The 23754-nt window shown below is 46.9% G+C and overlaps 1 protein-coding gene across 1 annotated transcript in view; it reads left to right on the top strand.

Annotated features, from left to right (window-relative positions):
• LOC107154820 (core histone macro-H2A.2) overlaps positions 1 to 23754 on the top strand; it is a 53365-nt gene that overhangs the window by 10795 nt on the left and 18816 nt on the right. Inside the window, exons 3-5 of the mRNA XM_015500544.2 lie at positions 8561 to 8795; positions 21047 to 21153; positions 22516 to 22713. Coding sequence (XP_015356030.1) covers positions 8624 to 8795; positions 21047 to 21153; positions 22516 to 22713 — 477 coding nt within the window. The 5' untranslated portion in view covers positions 8561 to 8623. The remainder of the gene's footprint in view (positions 1 to 8560; positions 8796 to 21046; positions 21154 to 22515; positions 22714 to 23754) is intronic.

Genomic DNA, 23754 nt, shown 5'->3' with positions numbered 1-23754 from the left:
AATAAGCATCTCTCAGTCTGTTTAGTGCCCTGCTTCTCCGCATCTTTGTGGGGTTTGTTGGTGTTCACAGTTGAAGATGCCCACATGCTTAGTGCTGCGGGCTGTCTTGTGTTTCCATATGGAAAAAATATGGGTGTTAGATGAGCCGCGTTCAGGCATGAGTTACAGTGCTGCTGACCGTGAGCTCAGTGTTAATGACCAGCAATGTATATGAGATAAGATGTCTTTAAACAGAAACATACCCACACAGAGAGCTTGGCTGGGTTCAATCCCCAGCACCGAAAAATAAAAAAGTCCAGAAGATTGGCTGAGTCACAAAATTGTGACTGTAGCCCTGCTGGAACCCAAGGCTGTCTTTCTCCCAGGAATAAGGGTGCTAATTCTGTGTTCCGGCTTCTTTGCAGAACATAACGACCACATTTAACAAAAATCAACTGTAGTTAGTGACTTCAGGGGTTCGGGAGGAAATTATGTAAGAAAGATGAGGTCCCAATGTGAAGCCAAGTAACACATGGAATGATCTCGAAAGAGAATCCATTCTTCTTGAGGCTGGACCACAGAGAAATAAATAGATGCCCACGGCCCCCTTGAATATGAAGGAAACATTGAAAAAGTCTTAGTCACATAAGTGCTGCCTATTGGTATTTAATTTTCAAAATAAATCTAGAGAAAAACTGTGGACGATTTTGTTGTGACTGTCAAACAAAATATAAAATGTAATGGACCAGAGCGATGGAAAGTCCAGGAGACGGTGGAACTAGGAGGTTGTGTGGAGGGGAGGGTGGGGAGAGAGCGGCTCAGTCCTCATCTCACAATGATGGCATGAGAAAGGCCTCGAATTGATGGAGTCGGAAATAGAGACAGAGATGGACAGTCAGTGGAGGAAATAAAACTGAAAACTATAACCATCAACAGTTGGGAAAAGGAGCTGGGTGTGGTGACGCACGCCTGTAATCCCAACAGCTCGGGAGGCTGAGGGACGAGGATCGCAAGTTTAAGGCCAGCCTCAGCAGCAACTTAGTGAGACCCTGTCTCAAAATAAAAAGTGCGGGGGATGTGGCTCAGTGGTTAAGCACCCCAGGTTCAATCCCTGGTACTAGAAAAAAAAAAAAGGAGAAGAAAGATGAATTAATTTCTCATTCTTCTTAGGCCCAGGTGGAAACTGTGGGAAAGTGAAAATAGTCTGAGATAGAGGTGTAAACTGGAGTTTGAAGGTAGTCGCCAGAACTAAAATTTTAAATTGCTACATGTAGTTGCATCTGGAAGTGAGACTGAGGATAGAAAGTAGAATGGGAGACAGTTGCTTTTCATTTTATGCATTTCTGTACCTTTTGGCTTTTTGACTCTATGCAAGTATTACTTAGATTAAAATAAACTCAAAGTCGGGTGCAGTGGTACACCCCTGCAATCCCAGCAACTGAGGAGGCTGAGGCAGGAGGATTGTATGTTCGAGGCCAGCCTCACCAATGTAGTGAGACTCTGTCTCAAAATAAAAAGTAACAAGGGCTGGGGATGAAGCCCAGTGGTAAAGTGCTGGCCTAACCTGTGTGAGGCCCTGAGTTCAATCTCTAGCACTAAAAATAAAGAGACTAACATTAAACACACACACACAAAAACAAAACAAACAAAAAAAAACATTAAAGTAACTCTTTTCATGTTATTTTCCTTGCTTCAGGGTAAACAGAGTATCTACAGATGTTCCTCCACTTACACTGGTATTATGATCCAATAAACCCATCATAAGTTTAAAATATCTGAGTCCAAATTGCATTCAATACACCTGATCCACCCGACAGCCTAGCGTAGTGACACAGCACACTGGAGTCTTGGTGGTTTCCTCTCGTGTTAGTGTGGCTGACGGGGACTTCAGCCCACCACCCAGCAGCACAAGAAAGGACTGGACTGCATATCACTAGTTCAAGAAAAGATCCAAATTCAAAATTGGGGCAGAGGGTGCTGGGTGTCAAACCCAGGGCATCACACATGCTAAGCAGGTACTCTACCACAGAGCTACACCCACACCCCCAAATCATAAATTTCAAGCATTCTTTCTTGTGAATTCTTAAATTAATTTATAAAGTAAAACATCCTAAGTCAAACCACTGAAAGTCAAGGGCCATGGGAGTATGGTTAAGCTTGTGGGTGGTCGGCTCTAACACAGAACGCCCACACTTTCTCAGCTCACAGAATCATAGTGTCTGTTGTGTGTCCTTGATGTCACTGGACCAAAAGAAATGTCTGTCGGTGCCATTTAGGAAGTCCAAATAATTTATGCCTACCAATGTACTAGGAGTTTGAAAAATAACAATGAATTAAAAGCCAGGCACAGTAGCACACGTCTCTAATCCCAGCAGCTCAGGAGTCTGAAGTAGGAGGTTCACAAGTTCAAGGCCAGCCTCAGCCATTTAGCAAGGCCCTAAGCAACTCAGTGAGACCCTGTGTCTAAATAAAATACAAAATGGGGCTGGGGATGTGGCTCAGGGGTTAAGCACCCCTGGGTTCAATCCCCGGTACCCCGCCCCCAAAGAAGAATATTTTCATTCTATTCTTTTTTTAAAATTTAATTTTATTTTTGTTTATATATTTAGGTTCTGGGGACTGAACCCAGGGGTACCCTATCACTGAGTTATATCCCCAGCCCTTTTATTTATTTTATTTTATTTTATTTATTTTGGAGACAGGGTCTCACTGAGTTGCCTGGCACCTGGGACGCCCTGCCTCAGCCTCCCAAGTCACTGGGTTTACAGGCTGTGCTGCCACTCCAGCTCCAATTTCTTCACTTTTTAAATTTTATTTTACTTATTTACATGCGGTGCTAAGGATCAAACCCAGTGCCTCACCCGTGCTAGGCAAGCGCTCTAGCACCGAGCCACCACCCAGCCCTGTTTCAAGTTTTTTAATTATTTTATTTATTTATTTACACAAATGGAGCACTGCTTTTCATTTGTCTGGTTGTACGTGACGGGCAGTCGCACCATCTGTGCAGTCATACGTGTACATAGGGGTGATAATGTCCATCTCATCCCACCATCTCCCCCACTCCACTCTTCATTAACCTCAAGGGGTGGCAGATGGGCTGTGTGCACCTGTCGGACTTTCCACCGGTTCTCAGACCTTGGAATCAGATTTTCTGTCCCGTGTCAGTTTTCACTCACCAAGTTTAATCCCAGCAACCATCAAAAACAGATCTGGCATTATTAAAAGAAACCTAATGCCACCTGAAACCCTGCCCCATCCTAAGCTGGCAGCAGCGGGGGCCAGCAGAAGTCAAGAAGCCAAAGCTTAAGCTTCCTCCAATGCTGCGGGCTCACCCAGGGGCCCCGTGAGTTTGGGGCCCGGGGCTCTCACATCTGCCTGAAGCTTTACTGTGGTTCATCATGACCTTTATTAGGGTATTACGGTTTACTTATTTTCCAATGCAACTTCATTGGAAAATATTTAAGGACAAGGATCGTGTAAATTCCACAGCATCTAATGTAGCTTCTTGTTCGATAACAAATGCTCCATAGATGCTACTTTCATTGACACTCTGGGTCATTGATTGCATGATGCATACCAATTTCTAGAGATAGTAAAATGTTAAAAAAAAAAAAAAGTGCACCATAAAATCAGTGAAATACAGTAGTTATTGGAATAGGCTGCTGTGAGTTTATTGCCCGTGTCTGAATCAGGGCTGCAATTTAATATTTACCCTGTGTTATCTATAAAATCTAACCCATCGGTGGCCCTATAGGCTTAAAACCCAATCAGAGGAATAAATCCTAAAACAACAGAGCCTGATCGCCCTCTGCCCCCAGCTCGCACACCAGCGCTGGTCTTTGCTGTGCCCTGGGGGTAGAGCGGAGGGGCAGACAGCCTGTGTTCTCCCCCCTTCTCTGCATTTGGAGTTTTATTTTCCTGCCTCCCACTGCCTACAGCTTAAAACTCTCAGATTCACTTTGGAAAGACATACAAGAGTTTATACCTGGATCTTTCAACAGTATGGATACAGATACATCGCAGATCTGAGCTTTTTTTTTTTTTTTTTTCTGGTACTGGGGATGGAATCCAGGGGAGCTTGACTAACACTGAGCCCCATCCCCAGCCCTTTTTTTGTATTTTATTCAGAGACAGGGTCTCACTGAGTTGCTTAGCACCTCACTTAACTGCTGAAGCTGGCTTTGAACTCGTGATCCTCCTGCCTCAGCCTCCAGAGATGCTGGGATTACAGGCGCGTGCCACTGCGCCTGGCAATCTAGGCTTTACCTGGTCCCTATGTGCCCCACTGCAGCCCGGAGGATAGGGCCCCCTGACCGCCCAGTGGCCACCAGGCCCCAAGCAGTGTGGCTGTGCCTCACCGAGCCCCATCGATCTGTTTTTTCTACAAACATGGAAACAAACATCATGTATTATAGTCTTTAAGTCTCGCCTACTCGGAGCAATATTGTTTTAGAGCAGAAGGTAAATAAATGTAAACATTTAAGTGTTAATCAGACGGAAACAAATTTCCCTGTTTCAGTGATTCTTTTCTCTTTAGACAGTAGACTATTTCAGACTCAAACTTGCAGAATGTGGATAAAAATATATTCGAGTTTTTAACTCCTGACTTCCCAAGACTGAATAAAAAAAATATATATATAGGTATGTATGTATATATACATATATATATATATTTTTTTTCTTTTTGAGAGAAAAGGGTGGCCTGAAAAATAAAGGAAGTGAGGGATTGTCATTTCTCCTAACCCAAGACATAGGCTTAGGGGAGGTGTGGTCTTAGGATGCAGGGCCCTCCAGTGTAACATTCAACTCCCCCCCCCACACACACTTCCCCTGGGGATTCCTGGATGTGGCCTGATCTTTACTGAGAGTGTCCAGGGCTTCATGTCCTTGACACCCAGCAAGGGCCCAGAGGTAGGCACCTGGCTGCTTAAAAGCAGCACCACACCAAGAATTCTCCAGTCCTGGTTGAAGGACATCAGTCCATCATCTCACACTGAGACCTCACCTGGGGCTGCATCCCCATCTTGTCCAAGGCCCTGATCTAGAAAACGGTCTGAAGCACAGAGTGAATCTCGGTATAAACTACTACATTTGGGATGATCCCTAAGGTTAAGCACCTTTTTGCAATTTGCAACTGGTATGTTTCTCTGCTTGAGCCCACCTCGATTTTCCTTCCTTGGCTATTTTAGCTTCATGAGTGTTCAGCGTGCAGCCTAATTTAGGCATCGTCAGTCCCCTGAAGTCACTTACTTTTCTTCTACCACTGGTCCTGATTTCTAATTTTCAGGACCATGGTGACTGCTCTTGGCTACTAACACTGGGGAATTTCCCAAGTAGCTGTATTATGTTTCATTTGAGAAAAGTGTGTGTGTGTGTGTGTGTGTGTGTGTGTGTGTGTGTCGGGTGCCCTGCCCTGTGGCATCTGCACGTCATGCATCATGGTGGAAGAATGGTTCTGGGAGAGGGTCTGACCTCCGGATCCACAGGGCATGTCCACCCTGTGATGGGCTTTTCAGGTGGTTTCCTTGGCAACCAGACTCACTAATCCTCCCTCCACACAGACCCACACTTACCAGGAATGGCGGGGGGAGCACATAATTGGCTTAGTGGATTCACCAGTACATCTTTGTAAACCTGCAGTCTCTTAACTCTTGAGAGCCAGCTTCTTAAGGGGACTAAGCTGCTTTTCTAAAACCATTTGAAAGTGAATTTCAGAAAAATGAGAAAGTTTAAGACCAGAAGGACCTTAAGGATCAATTAGCCTCCTCCCTTGTTCTACAGATGAGGCTCTGGGAGCCCAAGCAAGTGACATAGTGAGCTCACATAGTCAGTTACATAGAGGTGGGACCACACTGGGGGTTCCTGCTCCCCAACCTGGGCTCTTTCCACTCCACCAAGAGCCACCTGCATTCTGAGCACCCTTCTGGCTAACATGTGCACTATGAGGACAGGGACTACTTAACACTGCTGGGCGTGTTCCCCGCCCCCAGGACAGCTCTAGCCAACAGCAGGTATTCCACGCCGTTACACACCTGGCCTTGGTTTCCTCGACACACATTGAGACAGACACCCCACACCCCACACCCCACACAGTTCTCTTCTGCTAGCAGAGCACGTCCGTCAGCGGGTTGGCTGGAGTGAGCAGCCTCCGACAGCAGCACCGGAGACTCAGAGGTTCTGAACACAAGCTGCTGTTGTCTCCCTGTGTCCTGCTGTCAAAGAGGGGACATCCTAAGGCTACTTTTGCATGTACTTAACTCATGAAAACCTACATCCTTTGGTGGCAAATGACATATAAATAGGAAAGTGATAAGTACTCGTGAGCCTTCTAAAATAATGTATGTCAATAAAATGCCCCCAACTCCCCTCCACCTGGAGGACAGGTGGGTGTCGAGAAAAGGGCTTGTGCCTCATTCCAGAGTTTCTATGTAAAACTTTTCAGTCATACAAAGTCCTCAAATCCTACAGAAAGTTGAACTTTCTGTTCACGCTTTTGTCCAGATTCAGTAAGTCGCAGTTCCGTGTCCATTTCTCATTAGCTGTGCGTCTGTTCAGCCCTTTCCTCCATCAGCTTGGTCCCACTCCTGGCCCTCCTTCCTCCTGGCCACCTTGGCTGTTGGTGGGATGACCTGTTCAGAATTTACACGGCCTCCTCGGTGGGTGCCAACCATTTCCATTTACTTTGACTTGCTCATTTTCCATCTCCAAAGAATGCCATGGCTCTGGAGCAGACAGCTTTGATTCCTTAACGTGTTTCAGAGAAAGTCTCCATCTCCGTCTCTTTGGTCCTGTTTTGGTTTCTTGTTGTTTTGTTTGTTTGTTTGTTTGTTTTGTTGGTCCATCATAATTTCCTTATTTTGAATCATATTGCATTTTGGGTCCCAATAGTCCCTCAACCAACAGTTCAAACACACCTAAGTTCTATTACAAATTATTTTTGACCTCACAAAGACTTGGTCCAAGAGGATGTAGCTGTTTTATTATCCCCCAATGATGGCTTCCTAAGTAGCGGTGAGTTATACACCTGCATCCTGGGGCACTCTAAGAAGCCACCTCTTCATGCTGACTTGAAATCCATCCCCCAGGTCAATCTGAATTCCCCATTCCTGGGAGCAGACGCTTGGGTTGTTTTATGGCTTTTCATTTGCATGTCTGGCTACTTCACAGGAGCATACTCAATAAAACTGCCTCTTCCGGCCTGTTTCTGGGTTTGGTTCTGTTTTGTTTTGTTTTTTGTAGATGGACACAATAACTTGTTTTATTTATTTATGTGGTGCTGAGGATCCAACCCAGTGCCCCATACCTGTGAGGCAAGCGCTCTGCCACTGAGCCACAACCCCAGCCCCTGTTTCTGTTTTTAAGATTGCTACGCCGTTGTTGAACTTAGAAAGGTGTTTCCATCTGAGAAATGCCTATCAGCTTCATATGGATCAAAGCTAACAATAATGGTGCAGTCACCTGGGCAAATAGGAGCCATATTTGATTTCCTGATGCTGCTGTATGAATCACCTCAAACTCAGTGGTTCCAATCAACACAGACAGGTGGGGTGCCACATGCCCGTGATCCCAGCTACTCAGGAGCCTGGGGCAGGAGGACTGCCTGAGCCCAGGAGTTCAAGGCCAGTCTGGGCAACACAGCAATTCCCTGTCTCAAAACATAAAATAAACAGTAAAGTAATGCAAATTTGTTACCTTGCACTATTGAGGTCCCACATCTAACATGTGGGAAGGTGTTGGCAGGGCTGGACCCTTCTGGAGGCGCAGGAAGAATGATTCCTTCTCTGCGTACGTCTCTTTACTCACTCTGATTCCCGGTCTCTCTCGTAAGGATCCTGGTGATGGCATTAGGTCCACCCAGATGATCCACGATGATCTCCTGATTTCAAGACCCTCAGCTGTGTCACATCTGCAAAGTCCCTTTGTCCTACACAGTCACGTCCACAGGTTCTGGGGTGAGGAAATGGACGTCTTTGGGGAATCACTGTTCAGCTGACCACACACCCATATCCTGCCTCTCAGTGACAGTTTACTTTGGCCTGTCCTCTCGAGGCCCTGCTAGCCTGGCAGGGAGGGGTGTTTGTGGGTGGCCTGATGATGCCTGGCTCCCCACCTGCCGCCAGTCACCGTGGTGTGCTGGGAGCCATTAGCCAAGTAGGTATGACAATTTCCTTGCCAGCGTACCCCATGTTGCAGTGACATTGAATGTAGGTGACCTTGTTCAAGGACCAAGGCGGATTAGGGCGTTCCCGGTTTAGGTTCCAGGTTTAAGGTTTAAGATTATTCCTGCTGGGAATAGGGCGTATCTTGCTGCCTGAGTTCCCCTTGAGTTCTCACGGGATTCAGACAGTATATTTTGGAGATAGAAGCCCAGTGGAGGTGGATTTGGGCAGAGAACGTGGATTTCCCCAGAACGTGATTGTAGACGGCTGGTGTGAGTTCGGGAATAAAGAGCTGCTGTTTGAATCTACAAGCTGTGTGGTGGCTCGTGATTGTGTGCCCAGCCAGACTGCGGCAGTGGTGCCCTAGGGCCACAGCAGTGTGCCCCCAGTGTTTCCGACTCCTCACTCCTGCCTTCTTTCCTCCCCAGCATTGTGAGTGCCAGGAGGCCAGTGTGTCAGCAAGCTGAGAGGGAAATTGAGGCAAGATGTCGGGTCGGAGCGGGAAGAAGAAAATGTCCAAGCTGTCCCGGTCAGCCAGGGCCGGGGTCATCTTCCCGGTGGGGAGGCTGATGCGTTACCTGAAGAAAGGGACGTTCAAGTACCGGATCAGCGTGGGTGCCCCCGTCTACATGGCTGCAGTCATCGAGTACCTGGCAGGTAAGGTCCAGGTCAGCCACTCCCAGCTCTCCACCTCCAGGGGCCCCTTTCACACTGGCCAGGGAGGGACACTATGAATCACCCTGAGCCTGACTCAAGGCTACTGTGGGTAGTGACAGGGTTTCGCCTGGCCTGCTTGGCCCGGGGCCTAGGAAAGATGGGTGGAAGACCAAGAACCCACAGTTAGCTGGGCACGGTGGCACATGCCTGTAATTCCAGCGGCTTGGAAGGCTGAGGCAGGAGGATCGCAAGTTCGAGGCCAGCATCAGCAAAAGTGAGGCCCTAAGCAACTCAGTGAGACCCCTGTCTCTAAATAAAATACAAAATACAGCTGGGGATGTGGCTCAGTGGTTGAATGCTATTGAGTTGGATCCCAAGTACCCCCCCTCAAAAAAAAAAAAAAAAAAAAAGAACCCACAGTTAAATGGCTCTTCCAGGTCTGTACCCTGCAGGTGTGTCTAGATTTTAAGCAAATGCAATACCGCATTCTACCACAGAATTGTCACCATGTCATTAACATATATTCACGGGTATTCTGTGCATCCTAATCTTGCACCAAAGACAGTTTAGTAATAAATGGTTTTTACTTAATCATTTAAGTGTTATTTAATACTGATGCTTCTTTTTTAAAAAAAAAAAAAAAAAAAAAAGCTTCACATAATGGTTGCATCTCATATTTTTGCAAAAATAAAAATTTTTTAGACACAATCTGCAAGGATTCTGTGGTGAACTATGATATGTAAATATGTAGGCTCCTGAAGAAGAAACTTCAGGGAGAATTTTATTATCAGGGATTTTCCCTTTATATCAAATTGCTCATTAAACATCAGTTTTCCTGGTATATTTAAATTAGGGCTCAATGTCTATCAGTAATAGGTACCTGAACATCAAAAGCATCTTCATGTGGTTCTATAAAGCCAATGTAATGTTTGAATTTTGTCCTCTATTGAGGCAGTTCTCTGTCTTTTGTGGGTACACAGGAGATAATTTCCATATCTATTGTTAAATTATTTGTTTTTGCCAAGAGAGAGATTTTTACTGTGTGTGTTCTTTCTTCCTATTTAACTTTTTGTTACTTTTCTCTTATGTAATAGTGAAATCAAAACCAAGCTTCACAATATCAGGAATGTTTTTTAAGAAATACATAGTATCTTAAAAATATAAAAATAAGTAAGTGTGATTAGTTCCTCATGGGGTCATTTTCCATGAGCAACGCTGTCTCTAACTTTGCCCAAGATTAAAAAAATACCTGGACACCAAGGATAAGTGCCTTGGAAATCCTACCAGGTTAAAAGCCAGACTGCCTTGCGGGACGTGGTGGTGCATGCCTATAATCCCAGCAGCTCAGGAGGCTGAGGCAGGAGGATCACAAGTTCAAAGCCAGCCTCAGCAACAGCAAGGCACTAAGCAACTCAGTGAGACCCTGTCTCTAAATAAAATATAAAATAGGGCTGGGGAGGGGGCTCAGAGGTTCAGTGCCCCTGAGTTCCCTAGTCCATCCCCCCAACCCCCACCAAAAAAAAAAAAAAAAGCCAGACTTAAAACAGTACATACTATATTCATNTTTTTTTTTTTTTTTTTTTTTTGTTGTTGTTGTTGTTGTTGTTGTTGGTCCTAGGGAATCAAACTAGGGCCTCACTCATGCTAGGCAAGGGGACTCTGCCACTGAGCTACATCCCCAGCCCCTGTTCCGTCTTCCCTCCAGTTCCTCCCTTGGGAGGATGGCTTCCCCTCCTAGCCACTCCCCAGTCAGCATTTACTGAACAGTCTGCCTTGGTCCACGCATGGACACATTCTCCCTGGGAGTTTCCAACAGGCAGCCCTCGGCACCTGACCTGTTGCAAAATGAAGGCCAGTTCCTGGGCTGAACACCTTTCTGGATCCTCCAGGAGTTGGAAAAACGACTTGGGGGGCTCCAGGACTCAGCCCATCAAGTGCTGCAGAGAAGAGCTTTTCAAAGTGGGGACCCCACAAGGGGGTCACATTGATAAGGTTGAGACTCCAGTAGTGCTGCTGCTGCTCCAGAGACCACACTTTGCGTAGCAAGACTGCAGCCACCCTCTAGCCACAAGTCCACAGACCTGGGGGACGCTTGTTTCAAATGCAGGTCTGTCTATCTGTGTCCCCAGGTGGTCTGAGTCACTGAGTCTGAGATGGCACTCAGAAATCAATGGGAACCAGGCATGGTGGCACACGCTATAATCCCAGTGACTTTGGAGTCAGAGGAGGAGAATAGAAAGTTCAAGGCCAGCCTCAGCAACTTAGCAAGACCCTAAACAACTTAGCAAAACCCCTGTTTCAAAATTTAAAAAATGGAAAGGACTGAGTATGAGTGGTAGAGTATCCTGGGTTCAATCCCCAGTACCCAAAATAAAAATAAAAGAAAGAAGGGCTGGGGTTGTGGCTCAGCAGTAGAGCGCTCACTTAGCATGTGCGAGGCGCTGGGTTCGATCCTTAGCACCACATAAAAATAAATTAAATAAAGGTCTAAAAAAATAGTTTAAAAAATAAATAAAAGAAAGAAAAATTGATGGGGAAATCCAGCTCAGGAAGGGAGTGAAGGAACTTTGAGAGAGGTCTATGAAGTTTCAAAATAACCCACTGAGTCTAGAAGACACTAAGCAACTTGAAGACTCCCTCAGCTTCCAAGTGGGGAGCTGGGATTCGGGGCCTTTGACCCCAGGCTATGTACTTTTTTGCTACGTGACACACTGCCCCAGTGCTTTTATAAATGAAAATAATTATGCTTTTCCTATGTCTCCACTTGGTGCAAATACAAAATCTGGCCTTTTGGATACTGGCCTCTCTGTTCTTGGTTCAGATGTGTTAGATGGGAAATGTTGAGTTTGCCTACTCCACAGTATTTGCTGAGTCAGCGTTCGTTAGTCTCCGCACATCAGCGCCCACAGCAAGGCCTTGGCATGTGAGTCCTGGTGGTAGAACTGGGTCATTGATGCTGGGCAGGAAGGAGAAGTGAGAGAAAAGATCAGGTGAGCAGAGCAGTTTGCCATGCCCATGACATCCTTCCCCCAGCCAGTCCCACAATCCATCCCTGTCCTCTGCCCTGGGGAGAGGACCTGTCCTCTCTGTGACCTGTGTTTTGTGCCTTTCTCCCCCACCAGGTATTAGGGATTGGATCCAGGCAAAGACTTGCTAGGCAAGCACTCCATCACTGAGCTACACCCCCCAGCCCTTTTAAGTTTATTAATTTTTTTAAATTTAGAGATAGGGATTTGCTAAGTTGCTAAGGTTGGCCAAGAGCCTGCGATCCTCCTGCCTCAGCCTCCTTGTTGGGATTACAGGCATCGGCCGCCCCACCTGGCTCTTTGTGCCTTTTCTCCCCTCTAAGCTTAGGATGGAATTGGAGACACAGACTTAGATGTCACTTCAAATCCAGGTTTATCCAGGAGCTGAGGTTGTGGCTCAGCGGTACAGCACTTGCCTAGCATGTGTGAGGCCCTGGGTTCGATCCTCAGCACCACATAAAAATAAAATAAGTAAAATAAAGGTATTGTGTCCAACTACAACTAAAAAAAAAATCCAGATTTGTCCATTCATCAACTGTTAACTCAACCTCTCTGAGCTTTGGAGTTTTCCAGAGCCAACTCATTTAACTTAATTAAATGAGGTCATTTATGTACATTGCCTGGTGCATAGAATACACTCCATAACAGTACTTCTTCTCTTCCCTCTCTTAAGTGTTGATAAAATAATTCTGTTAAGGTGGTGTATGCTTGAGCTGAATGTGCATTTTCATGGGACAAGGAGTTTTAATTCAAATTCCACTAATTTTAATTATATTGGTGCAATTGCAGGCCACCATTGACTAAGTGAAACGGAGGATTTTTGTTTGTTGATTGGTGCTATGAGTTGAACCTGGAATGTCCCCACTAAACCTCATGCCTTGAAGGCTCAGGCCTCCAATGCAGCAGGTAGGGCTTTGAGAAAATGACTAGATCATGAGGGCTTTAACCTCCACAATGGATTAATTCATTTGATGGATTAATAATTTGAATACTTCTGAGAGGTAGTAGAAATCAGGAAGGTAGTGTATGATTAGAGGAAGTATGTCACTGGGGGCCATGCCCTTGGGGACACTGGTCCCTAGCCCCTTCCTTCCTCTGTTTCTCATGCTGTAAGCTACACTCTCTGCTACACCCTTCCACCATGATGTTCTGCCTTGGCCCAGAACAACAAGGCCAACCAACCACGGGCTGAAACCACAAGGCAAAATCTTTCTTCTGCAAAGTTGTTCCTTTCTGGTATTTTGGTCACAGCAATGAAAAGCTAATACACCTAGTCAGTTTGTTTTATGAAGGAGCTTCAATTGACTGTGGAAGAAAGGGTGTCCAACGTGTAGAAACCTCCTGTCACCCTTGAAATGACCTTCACATTCATGGAACAATCCTGACTGACGCTGCCTTTGGATCAGACCTTGTCGATGTTGAGAAAACAGGCAGACGTGGTCCCACCTTTGCTGGGTCCACTGTCCGGCAGGGAGGACAAGCAGGAAGCACATCACAGGAGGGGAGGTCACGCTGGGCGGGGAGCCAGAGGGCGGTGGAAGGGCAGGGGTGGGACGCACCGTCTGATAGGGAGCAAGGGCCCGGTAGGCCGTAACCGGGCTCCCAACTGTTTTAGTCAGCTTTTTCGCTGCTGTGACTGAAAGACCCAACCAGCACAACTGTAAATGAGGAAAAGTTTATTTGAGGACTCACAGTTTCCAAGTTCTCAGTCCATAGACGGCAGACTCCAATCCTCCGGAATTGAGGTGAGGCAGAACATCATGGCAGAAGAGTGTGGGAGGGGAGCAGTTCACATGATGATCAGAAGCAGAGAGAGAGAGATCTCCACTTGCCAGGTACAAATATACACCCCAAAGCCACACCCCAATCCCCACCTCCTCCAGCCACACCCCCCACTTCAGTCACCACTCAGTTCATCCCTATCAGGGGATTAATTCACTGATTGGGTTAAGGCTCTAACAACCCAATCATTTCTCCTCCGAACCTTCTTCCATTGTCTCACCTGTGAGCTTTTGGGGGTCACCTCACCTCCAAACGATAACACCAACCCTGGCTCAAGTCAATCAATGTTAAATCATGGCTCCTAGTCCCACCCCCAGAGACTCCGAGGAATGTTCTGGGCATTGGGATTTTAAAACTTCCCCCAAGTGATGCTGATGGAGGCCAGGGTGGGAGTGAGCTGATCAACTCCAATGGAATGGATGAAGTAGGAGGAAGGAAATTGGGAGAGGTGGAGTGGGGGTGAAACCCCAAAGTTCAGAGCGGGTATGTGGGCTTTTCATGCATGTGTCCAGAACAGAGCTGAGAAATGGGTGTGGGTGTGGGTAAGAGAGGAGATGGAGGCCTCGTGGCCCAGGTTAGATTTTGATGGTCCTTGAATTATGTGAGAATGTGCACTTTTTACATGTACAGGTGTGTGTGTGGGCGGTGGGGACATTAAAGGCCAGAGCTGGCATTTGGGAGGTTTTGAGTGAAGAACTGTTGACAAGAAGTCAGTGTCCAGGATACCAGTGGGAGCTGTTCTAGTGTCACTTCTGAGAACTGACAGTGGCCAGGACTAGGGCTGCACGGAGGGCTGGTGAGAAGAAAAGTGAGCTGGGAGATGAGGGGGGTTAGAGTCCTCTCTGGGCAGTCCTGGACAGGCCAGTGGGAGGGGTGTCAATGATGTCAGGCGTGGACTGGCTACCTTCCTGCAGGCCGGGCTGCACTGTATGTTAATCAGCTTGTCATCGCTGTCCCCAGAATACCTGGCAACTTAGAGGAGACAGGTTCATCTGGGCTCACTGCTTCAGGGGTTCAGTCAATCCCATTGCTCTGGGCCCAAGTGAGTCAGAACACATTGGCAGAAGGCCGGGACTGAGGAGCCTGGCCCTGCTCATGGACACGAGGAAGCAGACAGAGAGGGGAAGGAGCCACAGGGAAGATGAGCCCTTCTAGAATGTACTCCCTGGGACTCACCTCCTCTAGCCACGCCCCACCTGCCTACAGTTACCACCTGGTTGGTCCATTCAGACTAGGATGGACCGATTAGGCCACAGCTCTCGTCATCCAATCATTTCACCCCTGAACATTCCTGCATGAACACAGGAGCTTTTGGGGGGGTCACCTTGTATCCAAACCATAACACACAGGTCGAGGAGTGGCCGTGTGGGCTAGCAGCTAGTGGCCTGCGGCTCAAGGAGGGAGTCGAGAGGGACAGCACAGGCAGGCTGCAGGCTGCATTTGGGATCTGCTGAGTTTGGGTGTCTGTAAGATGCCCAGGAGGGCAGGGGGCTCAGGAAACTAGATCCAGCCAGGCCTGGACTCCGACTCGGCCATTTACCAGCTACGAATCCCTGGTCCCCGTGTTACTGTGAGTGCCACATGTTAGCACCTCTGCAGGGAAGGCCACCTAGGTCTGTCACAGGCCCCAGAGTGATCTCAGGGCTGGGGCACAGTGGCAGGCTTCAGGCCCTGGGAGTGAGCAAGGTCACAGAGAGAGAGCAAGCGCCAAGAGCCCAGGACCCAGCCCAGGGGACACCAGAGTGCCCAGGTAGAGGGGGAGACGTGGCAGAGGGGACTAGAGGGAAAGGCAGGAGTGGGTGATGCCAGGAAAGCCAGCGAGGGGGTGAGAGGCGCAACCCTAAGGGATCTGCCACCCCAAGGTCATGGCCACCCTCCTTGGCCAGGATGGGGCAGGAGGTCAGAGCCAAACTGCAGTAGGTCAGGAGAGAAAGGTGGAGATGAGGGAGGAGGGACGGAGGCGTTGTTGTTGAGTGGGGACAGAATTCCCACTGGGGACTCTCCAAAAATTCGAGCAACGGCGTTGATGGTTCCACAAGTTTATGAATACACCGGACACCACCAGGTCGTATGCCCAAAATAATTGAAACAGGAAATTTTATGTAAAACCAAACACCTTATGAGAGACAAGGCAGCTTGGGCCTTCCCGGGCTACCAAAAGGTTAGTCCCAGCACCAACAAGTCCCAGCCCCTGCAGGATGGAGAGAGGCCGGGGTGTAGCAGACAGGGAGCTGGTGGGGAAGCCAAACCAAGGACAATATCGTCCCAGTCCACATCGCCAATGTAAGTTGGGGAAATGCACTGAAAACCAAGCCTAAATTCTGGGAAAAGCATTTTGTATTTATACACACACACATGCATATATATATGTATATATAATATATATTGATCAACCATACATAATGTATATATATTTACCAACCATATACATATTCTGAATGCAAGATGGGGAGAATGAATTATTTATAACTATTTTATGGTGATAAAGTGTTCAGTAATATATTTTTATAGGGCAGACAAGTCTTAAAACAGGGATGAATTCCAGGGCACTCTCGTTAACTCGTCATTGACACACCATCCCTAGATAATTAGGTCTCTCCACTTAATACCAAGCATTTTCTTCTCTAAAAAATTTCATTTATTGCACTTGTATTTTGTTTTGTTTGGTACCAGGGATTGAACTCAGAGGCAAGGGACCACTGGGCCACATCCCCAGCCCTATTGTGTATTTTATTTAGAGACAGGGATTCCAGGTGTGCACCACCGCGCCCAGCCCAGGAACGATCCTCCCCAAAGGCGTGTCCTTGTGCAGTGTGTGACCTGCACAATCAAAACATGACCCTGGCTAACAAAGCACTCTTTTCAAAACACAAGTGCAGCAGCTTGGGAGGCTGAGGCAGGAGGATTGTGAGTTCAAAACCAGCCTCAGCAAAAGCGAGGCACTGATCAACTCGGTGAGACTCTGTCTCTAAATAAAATAGAAAATAGGGCTGGGGATGTGGCTCAGTGGTCGAGGAGTGCCCTAAGTTCAATCCCCCATACCCAAAACCCAAAAAGTATACTTGCCATCAGAGTGCGAAGAATTGCACATTTGTTATAGGGATGTCCGGCAGATGGCAGTAACCTGTCTTAAGGAAGGGGCGTCTTTTTCTTCTTTGCACAAATGTACCTATGGGCCAGCAGTGGCCTCCTTAGCATGGATCTATAGGAGGACAGAACAAGGGGTGAGGAAGCCGTTTAGATGCCATTACAATTACCTGGGCTGGAAGAGAAGAGTGGCTTCAGGTAATGGGACAAGAGGAGGATGGCGTGTGTAGGATTGGTGATGCCCGTAGGAGCCCATGTGGTGACAGGGAGAAGGGGAAAGGGGAACAGGAAGGGCAGGAATGACTGGCAGGTCTCAGGGGAGCCATATGTGGCCAGAGCTGCAGTCCCCAGAGAGGAGAGGGGGTCAGGGGATGATATGATTTTGATTCGGGGATGTGGTGACTTGGCTGGCCCGTGGACCCCTTGGTAGGCAGTCCAGGTTGCACATGGGGACATAGCATGGTCAGGGTGGAGGCTGGGCCATGAACGGGATAGGATTTCCCAGAAGACTGCAGAGCCCAAGCAGAACAGGGGGTACAGACAGAGCCCTGGGCCACCCCTACTTTGGGGGCAAGCAAACACAAATATAAAGGGATCAGGAGAGGAAATAGGGCCTTGAAGGAATGGCCACTCAGTGTCCCCTGTCCCAGCCCTACATTTAATGTGGTAGTTCCCATCTTCTCTGGGCTGGAGAAATCCAGGCTTGTGTGCAAGATGAAAGGTCACGGACTCTCCCAAAATAATGTGCATGCGCTTTACAACATCTTTTAGCTAAAGAAACCATTCCCTGCACTATCAGACCCTTGGCCGTATTCCACGTGGTCACTATGGCTGGACCCCAAGTGAGGGGACTGCTCCAGAGCTCTCTGGGATCATGTGGGCGTTTCAACCACTTAGCAGAATAACAGTCTTCCCACAAATTGTTCAGCAAAACAAATATGTATAAATCCAGGCTGGAGATGTAGCTCAGTTGGTAGAGTGCCAGCCTTTCGTGCACAAGGCCCTGGGTTCCATCCCCAGCACCAAAAAACAAAAAAACAACAACAAAAAAAATATGTATAAATCAGTTCCCTGTGGATTACCAGTGTAAAGATTCTTTTGCCCCCAGGGTCCATAAAGTAACTCAAGAATGTAGCAAACTTTATTAACCCACATAACAAAAATGTCATAATAACATTTGATACTTGAAGGATGATTGATGTCATTTAAATGGGGACATACCTGTCCAAAGGTGCCCTGAATGGAATATCCGAAGAGATAAGCACCGGTTGATCTAGATTTTGTATTCTGTATTATTAAGAAGATTTTTAAAGAAGTCCCACCTCTGGTTTTGCACTAGAGCACATAATCAAGTTTTCCTTTCCACAGATTATTTCAGAAGGGCTGGTTCAAGAGTCTGGTTGCACTTCCACCGAGCTCAGCCCCTTGTTGCGATGTGCTCAGTCGCTGCTTTTCCCCTCCTCCTGTGCTTCTTTGATTGCAGCAGATTCTCTGTCTGTAGATCTAATGTCTGGGCATCTGTCTGAAAAGCTGAAAGCAACCTGATCTTCCTCGGGGGCTTCCTGAAGGCTCCAAGCATGTGGGGCTTCCCATTAGCCCTCCGTTCACAGTCTGTTTGATGAATTTGGGGAGGACGCTCATCCTCTCTCTATAAATGCAGGGAACAGGAGCCCATGGTCCACGATGCTAAGTCCAGTTCAATTACTCAGAAGCTTCACATTGAGAGGCTCCTGGATCCCCTCTAGAAAAGGGGATTTAGAAAAAGGGGGTGAGCTGAGTTCCTTCCTCTAGAGTGTGCACCTGGAAGTGACAGTCCCCAAGAGAACAGGTGCTGCAAACCCCACTTCATGTACCTGGGACCCTAGAGTCTGCAAGCCGACTCATGCGGGTTCCATGGCCACATTTCTTGATGTGTATCTTTATTTATTTATTTATTTATTTAGGTCCTGGGAATTGAATTCAAAGACACTTAACCACTGAGCCACATCCCAGCCCTATTTTGTATTTTATTTAGAGACAGGGTCTCACTGAGTTGCTCAGCGCCTCGCAGTTGCTGAGGCTGGCTTTGAACTCACCATCCTCCTGCCTCAGGCTCCCGAGCCACTGAGATGATGTGTGTCATTTTTAAGAGAAAGAAAAGGAGAGAGGAACAAATGGAGCAAATCAGACAATCAGCATTAATGCAGCATTAATTTCAATGATCTGTCCCATTGTCCTAATGAGAATGCTCATACTTCTTCTATTTAGAAAACATGGTCACTGTATAAATGAATTGTCGGTAAACACAATATACGTTGCTTACTAATCTGGGAAAGATGGGAGAATGAATTTGCAGCAATTTAGCATTTTTCATTATGGAAATGCCACATAAATATTTAACTCTAATGTTTATTTTATTCTAATTTTTGTTAATCACATTTGCTTAGTTAACGTGGCATACTTATGCCAAGTTTTTATTATTGCCACAGATTTTTAAATGATGGCAATTTCGTGTGCTATTTTATTTGAAATTAGGTTGATTGTGAAGACTCACACAGAATAGCCTATTAATTTTAGGGCTTAGTATTTATGCCACTGTACCAGCAGATTCCCCAGCAAACACACGTGCGACACACACAACATATTCACACAAGTGCACAGACACACACTTGCTCGCCCCCGTTACCAGTGAGACAGCACGTGGGCACATTGCTTCTTTTCCAAGGGGAGGAATTTTTCTTTAAAGCCTCCTTCATACTTTTTAAAAAACATTTTTTTTAGTTGTAGATGGACACGATACCTTTATTTTATTTATTTTTATGTGGTGACGAGGATCGAACCCAGTGCCTCACGCTTGCTAAGCAAGCGCTGTACCCCTGAGCTATAGCCCCAGACCCCTTCATACTTTTTATGACAAATTTGATTCAGCACAAAATCCTTCTAAAATTAAGGAAGAAAGAAAAATAACAAAACAGAGGAGGAAGGAGAGAAGCATCCAGATGGTATAAACGCTATCAATTTTCACGTTTGACCACTAAATTGTGATAGCGTGTAAAAGAATGTTGGGACAATTCCTTTTTATTGGCAATTTTTTTTAAATTTTTTTAGTTGTCCATGGACCTTTTATTTATTTATTCATTTATTTATTTATATGTGGTGCTGAGAATCAATCCCAGGGCCTCACACATGCCAGGCAAGCGCTTTACCACCCAGCCACCACCCCAGCCCTTATCAATATTCTTAATTAACATTTTCACATTTACCAATTGCCATGCTTAAATCCCGAGAGATGCCTTCCTACCCAGGACTCTCGGCTCTCATCTTTAGGAATTCTTTTTTTTTTTTTTTTGGTGGGGGGAGGAGGCACTGGGGACTGAACTCAGAGCCACATCCCAGCCCTCTTTTGTATTTTATTTAGAGACAGGGTCTCTCTGAGTTGCTTAGGCCCTCTCTAAATGCTGAGGCTGGCTTTGACCTCTCGATCCTCCTCCTCAGCCTTGAGAGCTGCTGGGATCACAGGTGTGCACCACGCACCTGGCCAGGAATTCCTTTTTTAAGCTAAGCATTTCCTCGTCCCACAGGGAAAGCCCCACTTGCTCAAAAACAGAAGGGATCTGAGGAATGAAGCAAAAGGGGAAGGAGAGTCTAGAGGGATCCCAATGGGTCCTGAAGGCCGACTTTATCTCTGTCCCTGTTGTCCAGAGTTGGCCCTGCTCTCTATAGACTGCAATCCAGATCCTGTGTTAGCATTCTGTTTTGGTCAGGATTCACTTCTGCTTACAGAACCTTAAAGAAGAGAGTTTATTCCACTCTCCTAGTCCCAATAGTAAGAAGACTGAGTTTCCTTCTGTCTTGTTGCTCTATCATCTGCAACTTCTTCTTGGTCAAAGATGGTTGCCCAAATTCCAGCCATTACATCCTCAGTCCACGAGTAGGAAGGGAAAAAGGGTGCAGCTCTCCTTCATCGATAGCCTCTTCTCACAAGCCCCATACCTCATAACTGCTTGCTTCCCACTGGCCAGAACTCAGTTACATGATCATGTTTATCAACAGGGAGGATGGGAAATCAGTCTTTGTTCCTGTGGTTATGGGGTCAGCCAAAAAAGAAAAAAAAAAGAAATCAGAGGCTGGTGTACTAAGGAAGAAGAGGGAGAATTAATTTTGAGGGACAACTAGAAGACTTTGCTACAGGATCATATGTGAGGTCTTGGTAAGGTGTCTTACCCACCTATAACTTGAGTTCATTTCAGCTTTCTGCATTTCTCAGGCCCAGGCACAAGAATCACAAAGCTATGAAGGCGGCTAACTTGAAGGCCAAAGAAAAGGCACTCCGACCCCATTCTGTGACTGTCTATTAATGCCCCCTTGTAATTTCAGCGGAAATCTTAGAATTGGCGGGGAATGCCGCGAGGGACAACAAGAAGGCCCGGATAGCGCCGAGACACATCCTCCTGGCTGTGGCCAATGACGAGGAGCTCAACCAGGTACGTCCGCAGCTCAGACAGCCCCGGGAGGTGGACCCAGCCAGCCAGAATCTTCCCTGTGACAGTTCCTAACCCCATCTATGCAAAGAAAAAAAAAAAAAAAGACCTCAGACTGGTTAAGAGAAGGAGAAATTCTGCTAACTCTGTCAAAATTCAGTTGCCCCCAGAATAGATCCCATTATATGTTCCAGATCTTGCCAGACTGTCCCCAGTGAAGATGAGCTCCACATTGCTGAGAAGGGGCAGCACAGGTTCCTGTCCTGAGTTTCTTCACCCAAATCATGCTGACGATTTATTCTCTTGAGAACAGGAGACTCCTTAGTTCATGTTAGAACTGACCCTTTATATTTTGGAACTAGCTCCAAAGTCTGGTGAGCGCCCCACCCCCACCTCAGGGTACAAGGTGGTGGGTAAATGGTAGAATTTTTATATTTGTTTTCTATCTCATTCTTTTCAAACTACGGTGGAGAACCCTTTTCTATTGCCAAGCTGTCATAGACTGATCATTTCAAACTACGGAATAAAAATGGATTACTAGAGGGGCTGGGGCTGGGGCTCAGTGGTAGAACACTTGCCTCACACGTGAGAGGCACTGGGCTCGATCCTCAGCACCACATGAAAATGAATAAATAAACAAACAAAATGATGTAATGAAAAAAAATGGATTACTAGAAAAGTTTCAAAAAGACCTATGAACTATAAGCCACGAGTGTTCATTATCAGATTTAACAGGTCTACAGTGACCAGTCAATTTGCTCTAAACATTTCTGGACTCTTACTCCCAAATCCTATGCCTCTCTCGTCCCAGATGGAGAACTAACAGATCAGAGATGAGCCATGGTCTCAGATCACCCTTGGTGTCCTGATGGTTTGGGATACGCAGAATATATTAGTGTAGCGGGAAAATGTCAATTATTTGCAAATAAATAAACCTCTCCGTGGGGAGGTACGTGGCTAAACGCGTTGACTGATGAACGCATGCTGGACAGTGTGCAGACTGGACGGTTGTTATTGGTCCGGTCTTTGTGTTGACCTTTGAACCTAGTCTTGTCCAGCTGGGCTCCTCTGAGGTGAAGCCCTTCATCCTCTGTTGTCCTCTGGAATTCCAGAGCCCTGGGCAGCATCCCTGGCTTCAACTGGCCTGACCCTTTTGTTTTGCTTACTGTATGAGATCCCGGGAGGCCTTGCTACCTGCAGAGAAATGCTCTCCAAGTCAAAGAGGGGAAGCCGGTTCAATATGTATCGTGTCATTTCTTCAGGAAAACCAAGACCAGATTTAAGCCTAGTTTTGCCAACAGAACTGTTTTAAACCCAGAACCAGGGAGCCCTTGGCTGTATGAGTGCATGCATTTCTCTCTTCAGCTGCTCAAAGGAGTCACCATCGCCAGCGGAGGTGTCCTGCCCAGAATTCACCCTGAACTGCTGGCCAAAAAGCGAGGGACCAAAGGCAAGTCGGAAACTATCCTCTCTCCACCCCCAGAGAAAAGAGGCAGGAAGGCCACGTCGGGCAAGAAGGGAGGCAAGAAGTCCAAGGCTGCCAAGCCACGGACATCCAAAAAGGTGAGCCCAGCGCGCTTCACAGACCAGTCACTGCCCCTGCAGTGGTTCAGGTGTTTGTGTCCTCCCAAATTCATCTGCAGAAACCGACCCCCCGAGGGATGGGGTTCAGAGATGGGGCCTCTGGGAGGTGATGATCTTGATGGTACAACCTCATACATGAGATCAGAAGAGCCCGAGGGAGCTGGGCACGGTAGCTCATGCCTGTCATCCCAGCAGCTCAGGAGGCTGAGACAAGAGGATCGCTAGCTCAAAGCCAGCCTCAGCAACTTTGCAAGGTCCTAAGCAACTCAGAGAGACCCTGTCTCTAAATAAAATTTTTAAAAAAGTGGGGTGCTGGGGATGTGGCTCAGTGGTTGAGCTCCCCTGGGTTCAATCCCCAGTACTAAGAAGAAGAGGCCTGAGGGAGCTTGTCCTCTTCTCCACCATGGGAGGACCCAACAAGAGGGCCTCCTCCGTGTGGAAAGGGTCCTCACCAGAGCCTTGATCTTGAATTTCCAGTCTCCAGAGCAATAAAAATACATTTTTGATGTTTATAAGTCACCCAGTCAGGGGTCTTTTGTTATAGCAGCCTGGATAGACTAAGACAGCCCAGAATGAGAAAGAAGTTTAGGGACAAGATGATGAGGGCGCAGTTGGCATCTCCAGAGGACTGAGGACTCTGTAGCTTGGTGCTTGAGGAAGGAGTAGGTAGAAGAAAGGACCTTTGAGATTAGAGCTCATGTCATCCAACGGGGTTTGCCAGAGATTTTCAACCCCAAGATAAGTGGGGGTGGTTCTCAGATCCCTTTTACAGCCTCACCAAAACTGTAAGTGAAAGACAGCAGTGTGGAGTCCTGCTTCTCATCTCCCCACAGAGCCCCACTCTGCATGCTGAACAATCCCCGGTTTCCCATGGACACTTCCCTGGGTTGGCAGGTTGCATGCCAGATGTCGTGGGCAGCTTGCTAACTAAGTGCCTTAGCTCGCTGACACCACTTATGGAATGATATTTTCTTTTTTTTTTTTTTATTTCTCTTTTTGTGATACTGGGGATCGAACCCA

This window comes from Marmota marmota, unplaced genomic scaffold (assembly GCF_001458135.2).
Source record: "Marmota marmota marmota unplaced genomic scaffold, marMar, whole genome shotgun sequence".
NCBI classification, from domain to species: domain Eukaryota; kingdom Metazoa; phylum Chordata; class Mammalia; order Rodentia; family Sciuridae; genus Marmota; species Marmota marmota.
The sequence above is the reverse complement of the archived record's forward strand: the minus strand, read 5'-3'. Positions and strand labels throughout refer to the sequence as shown.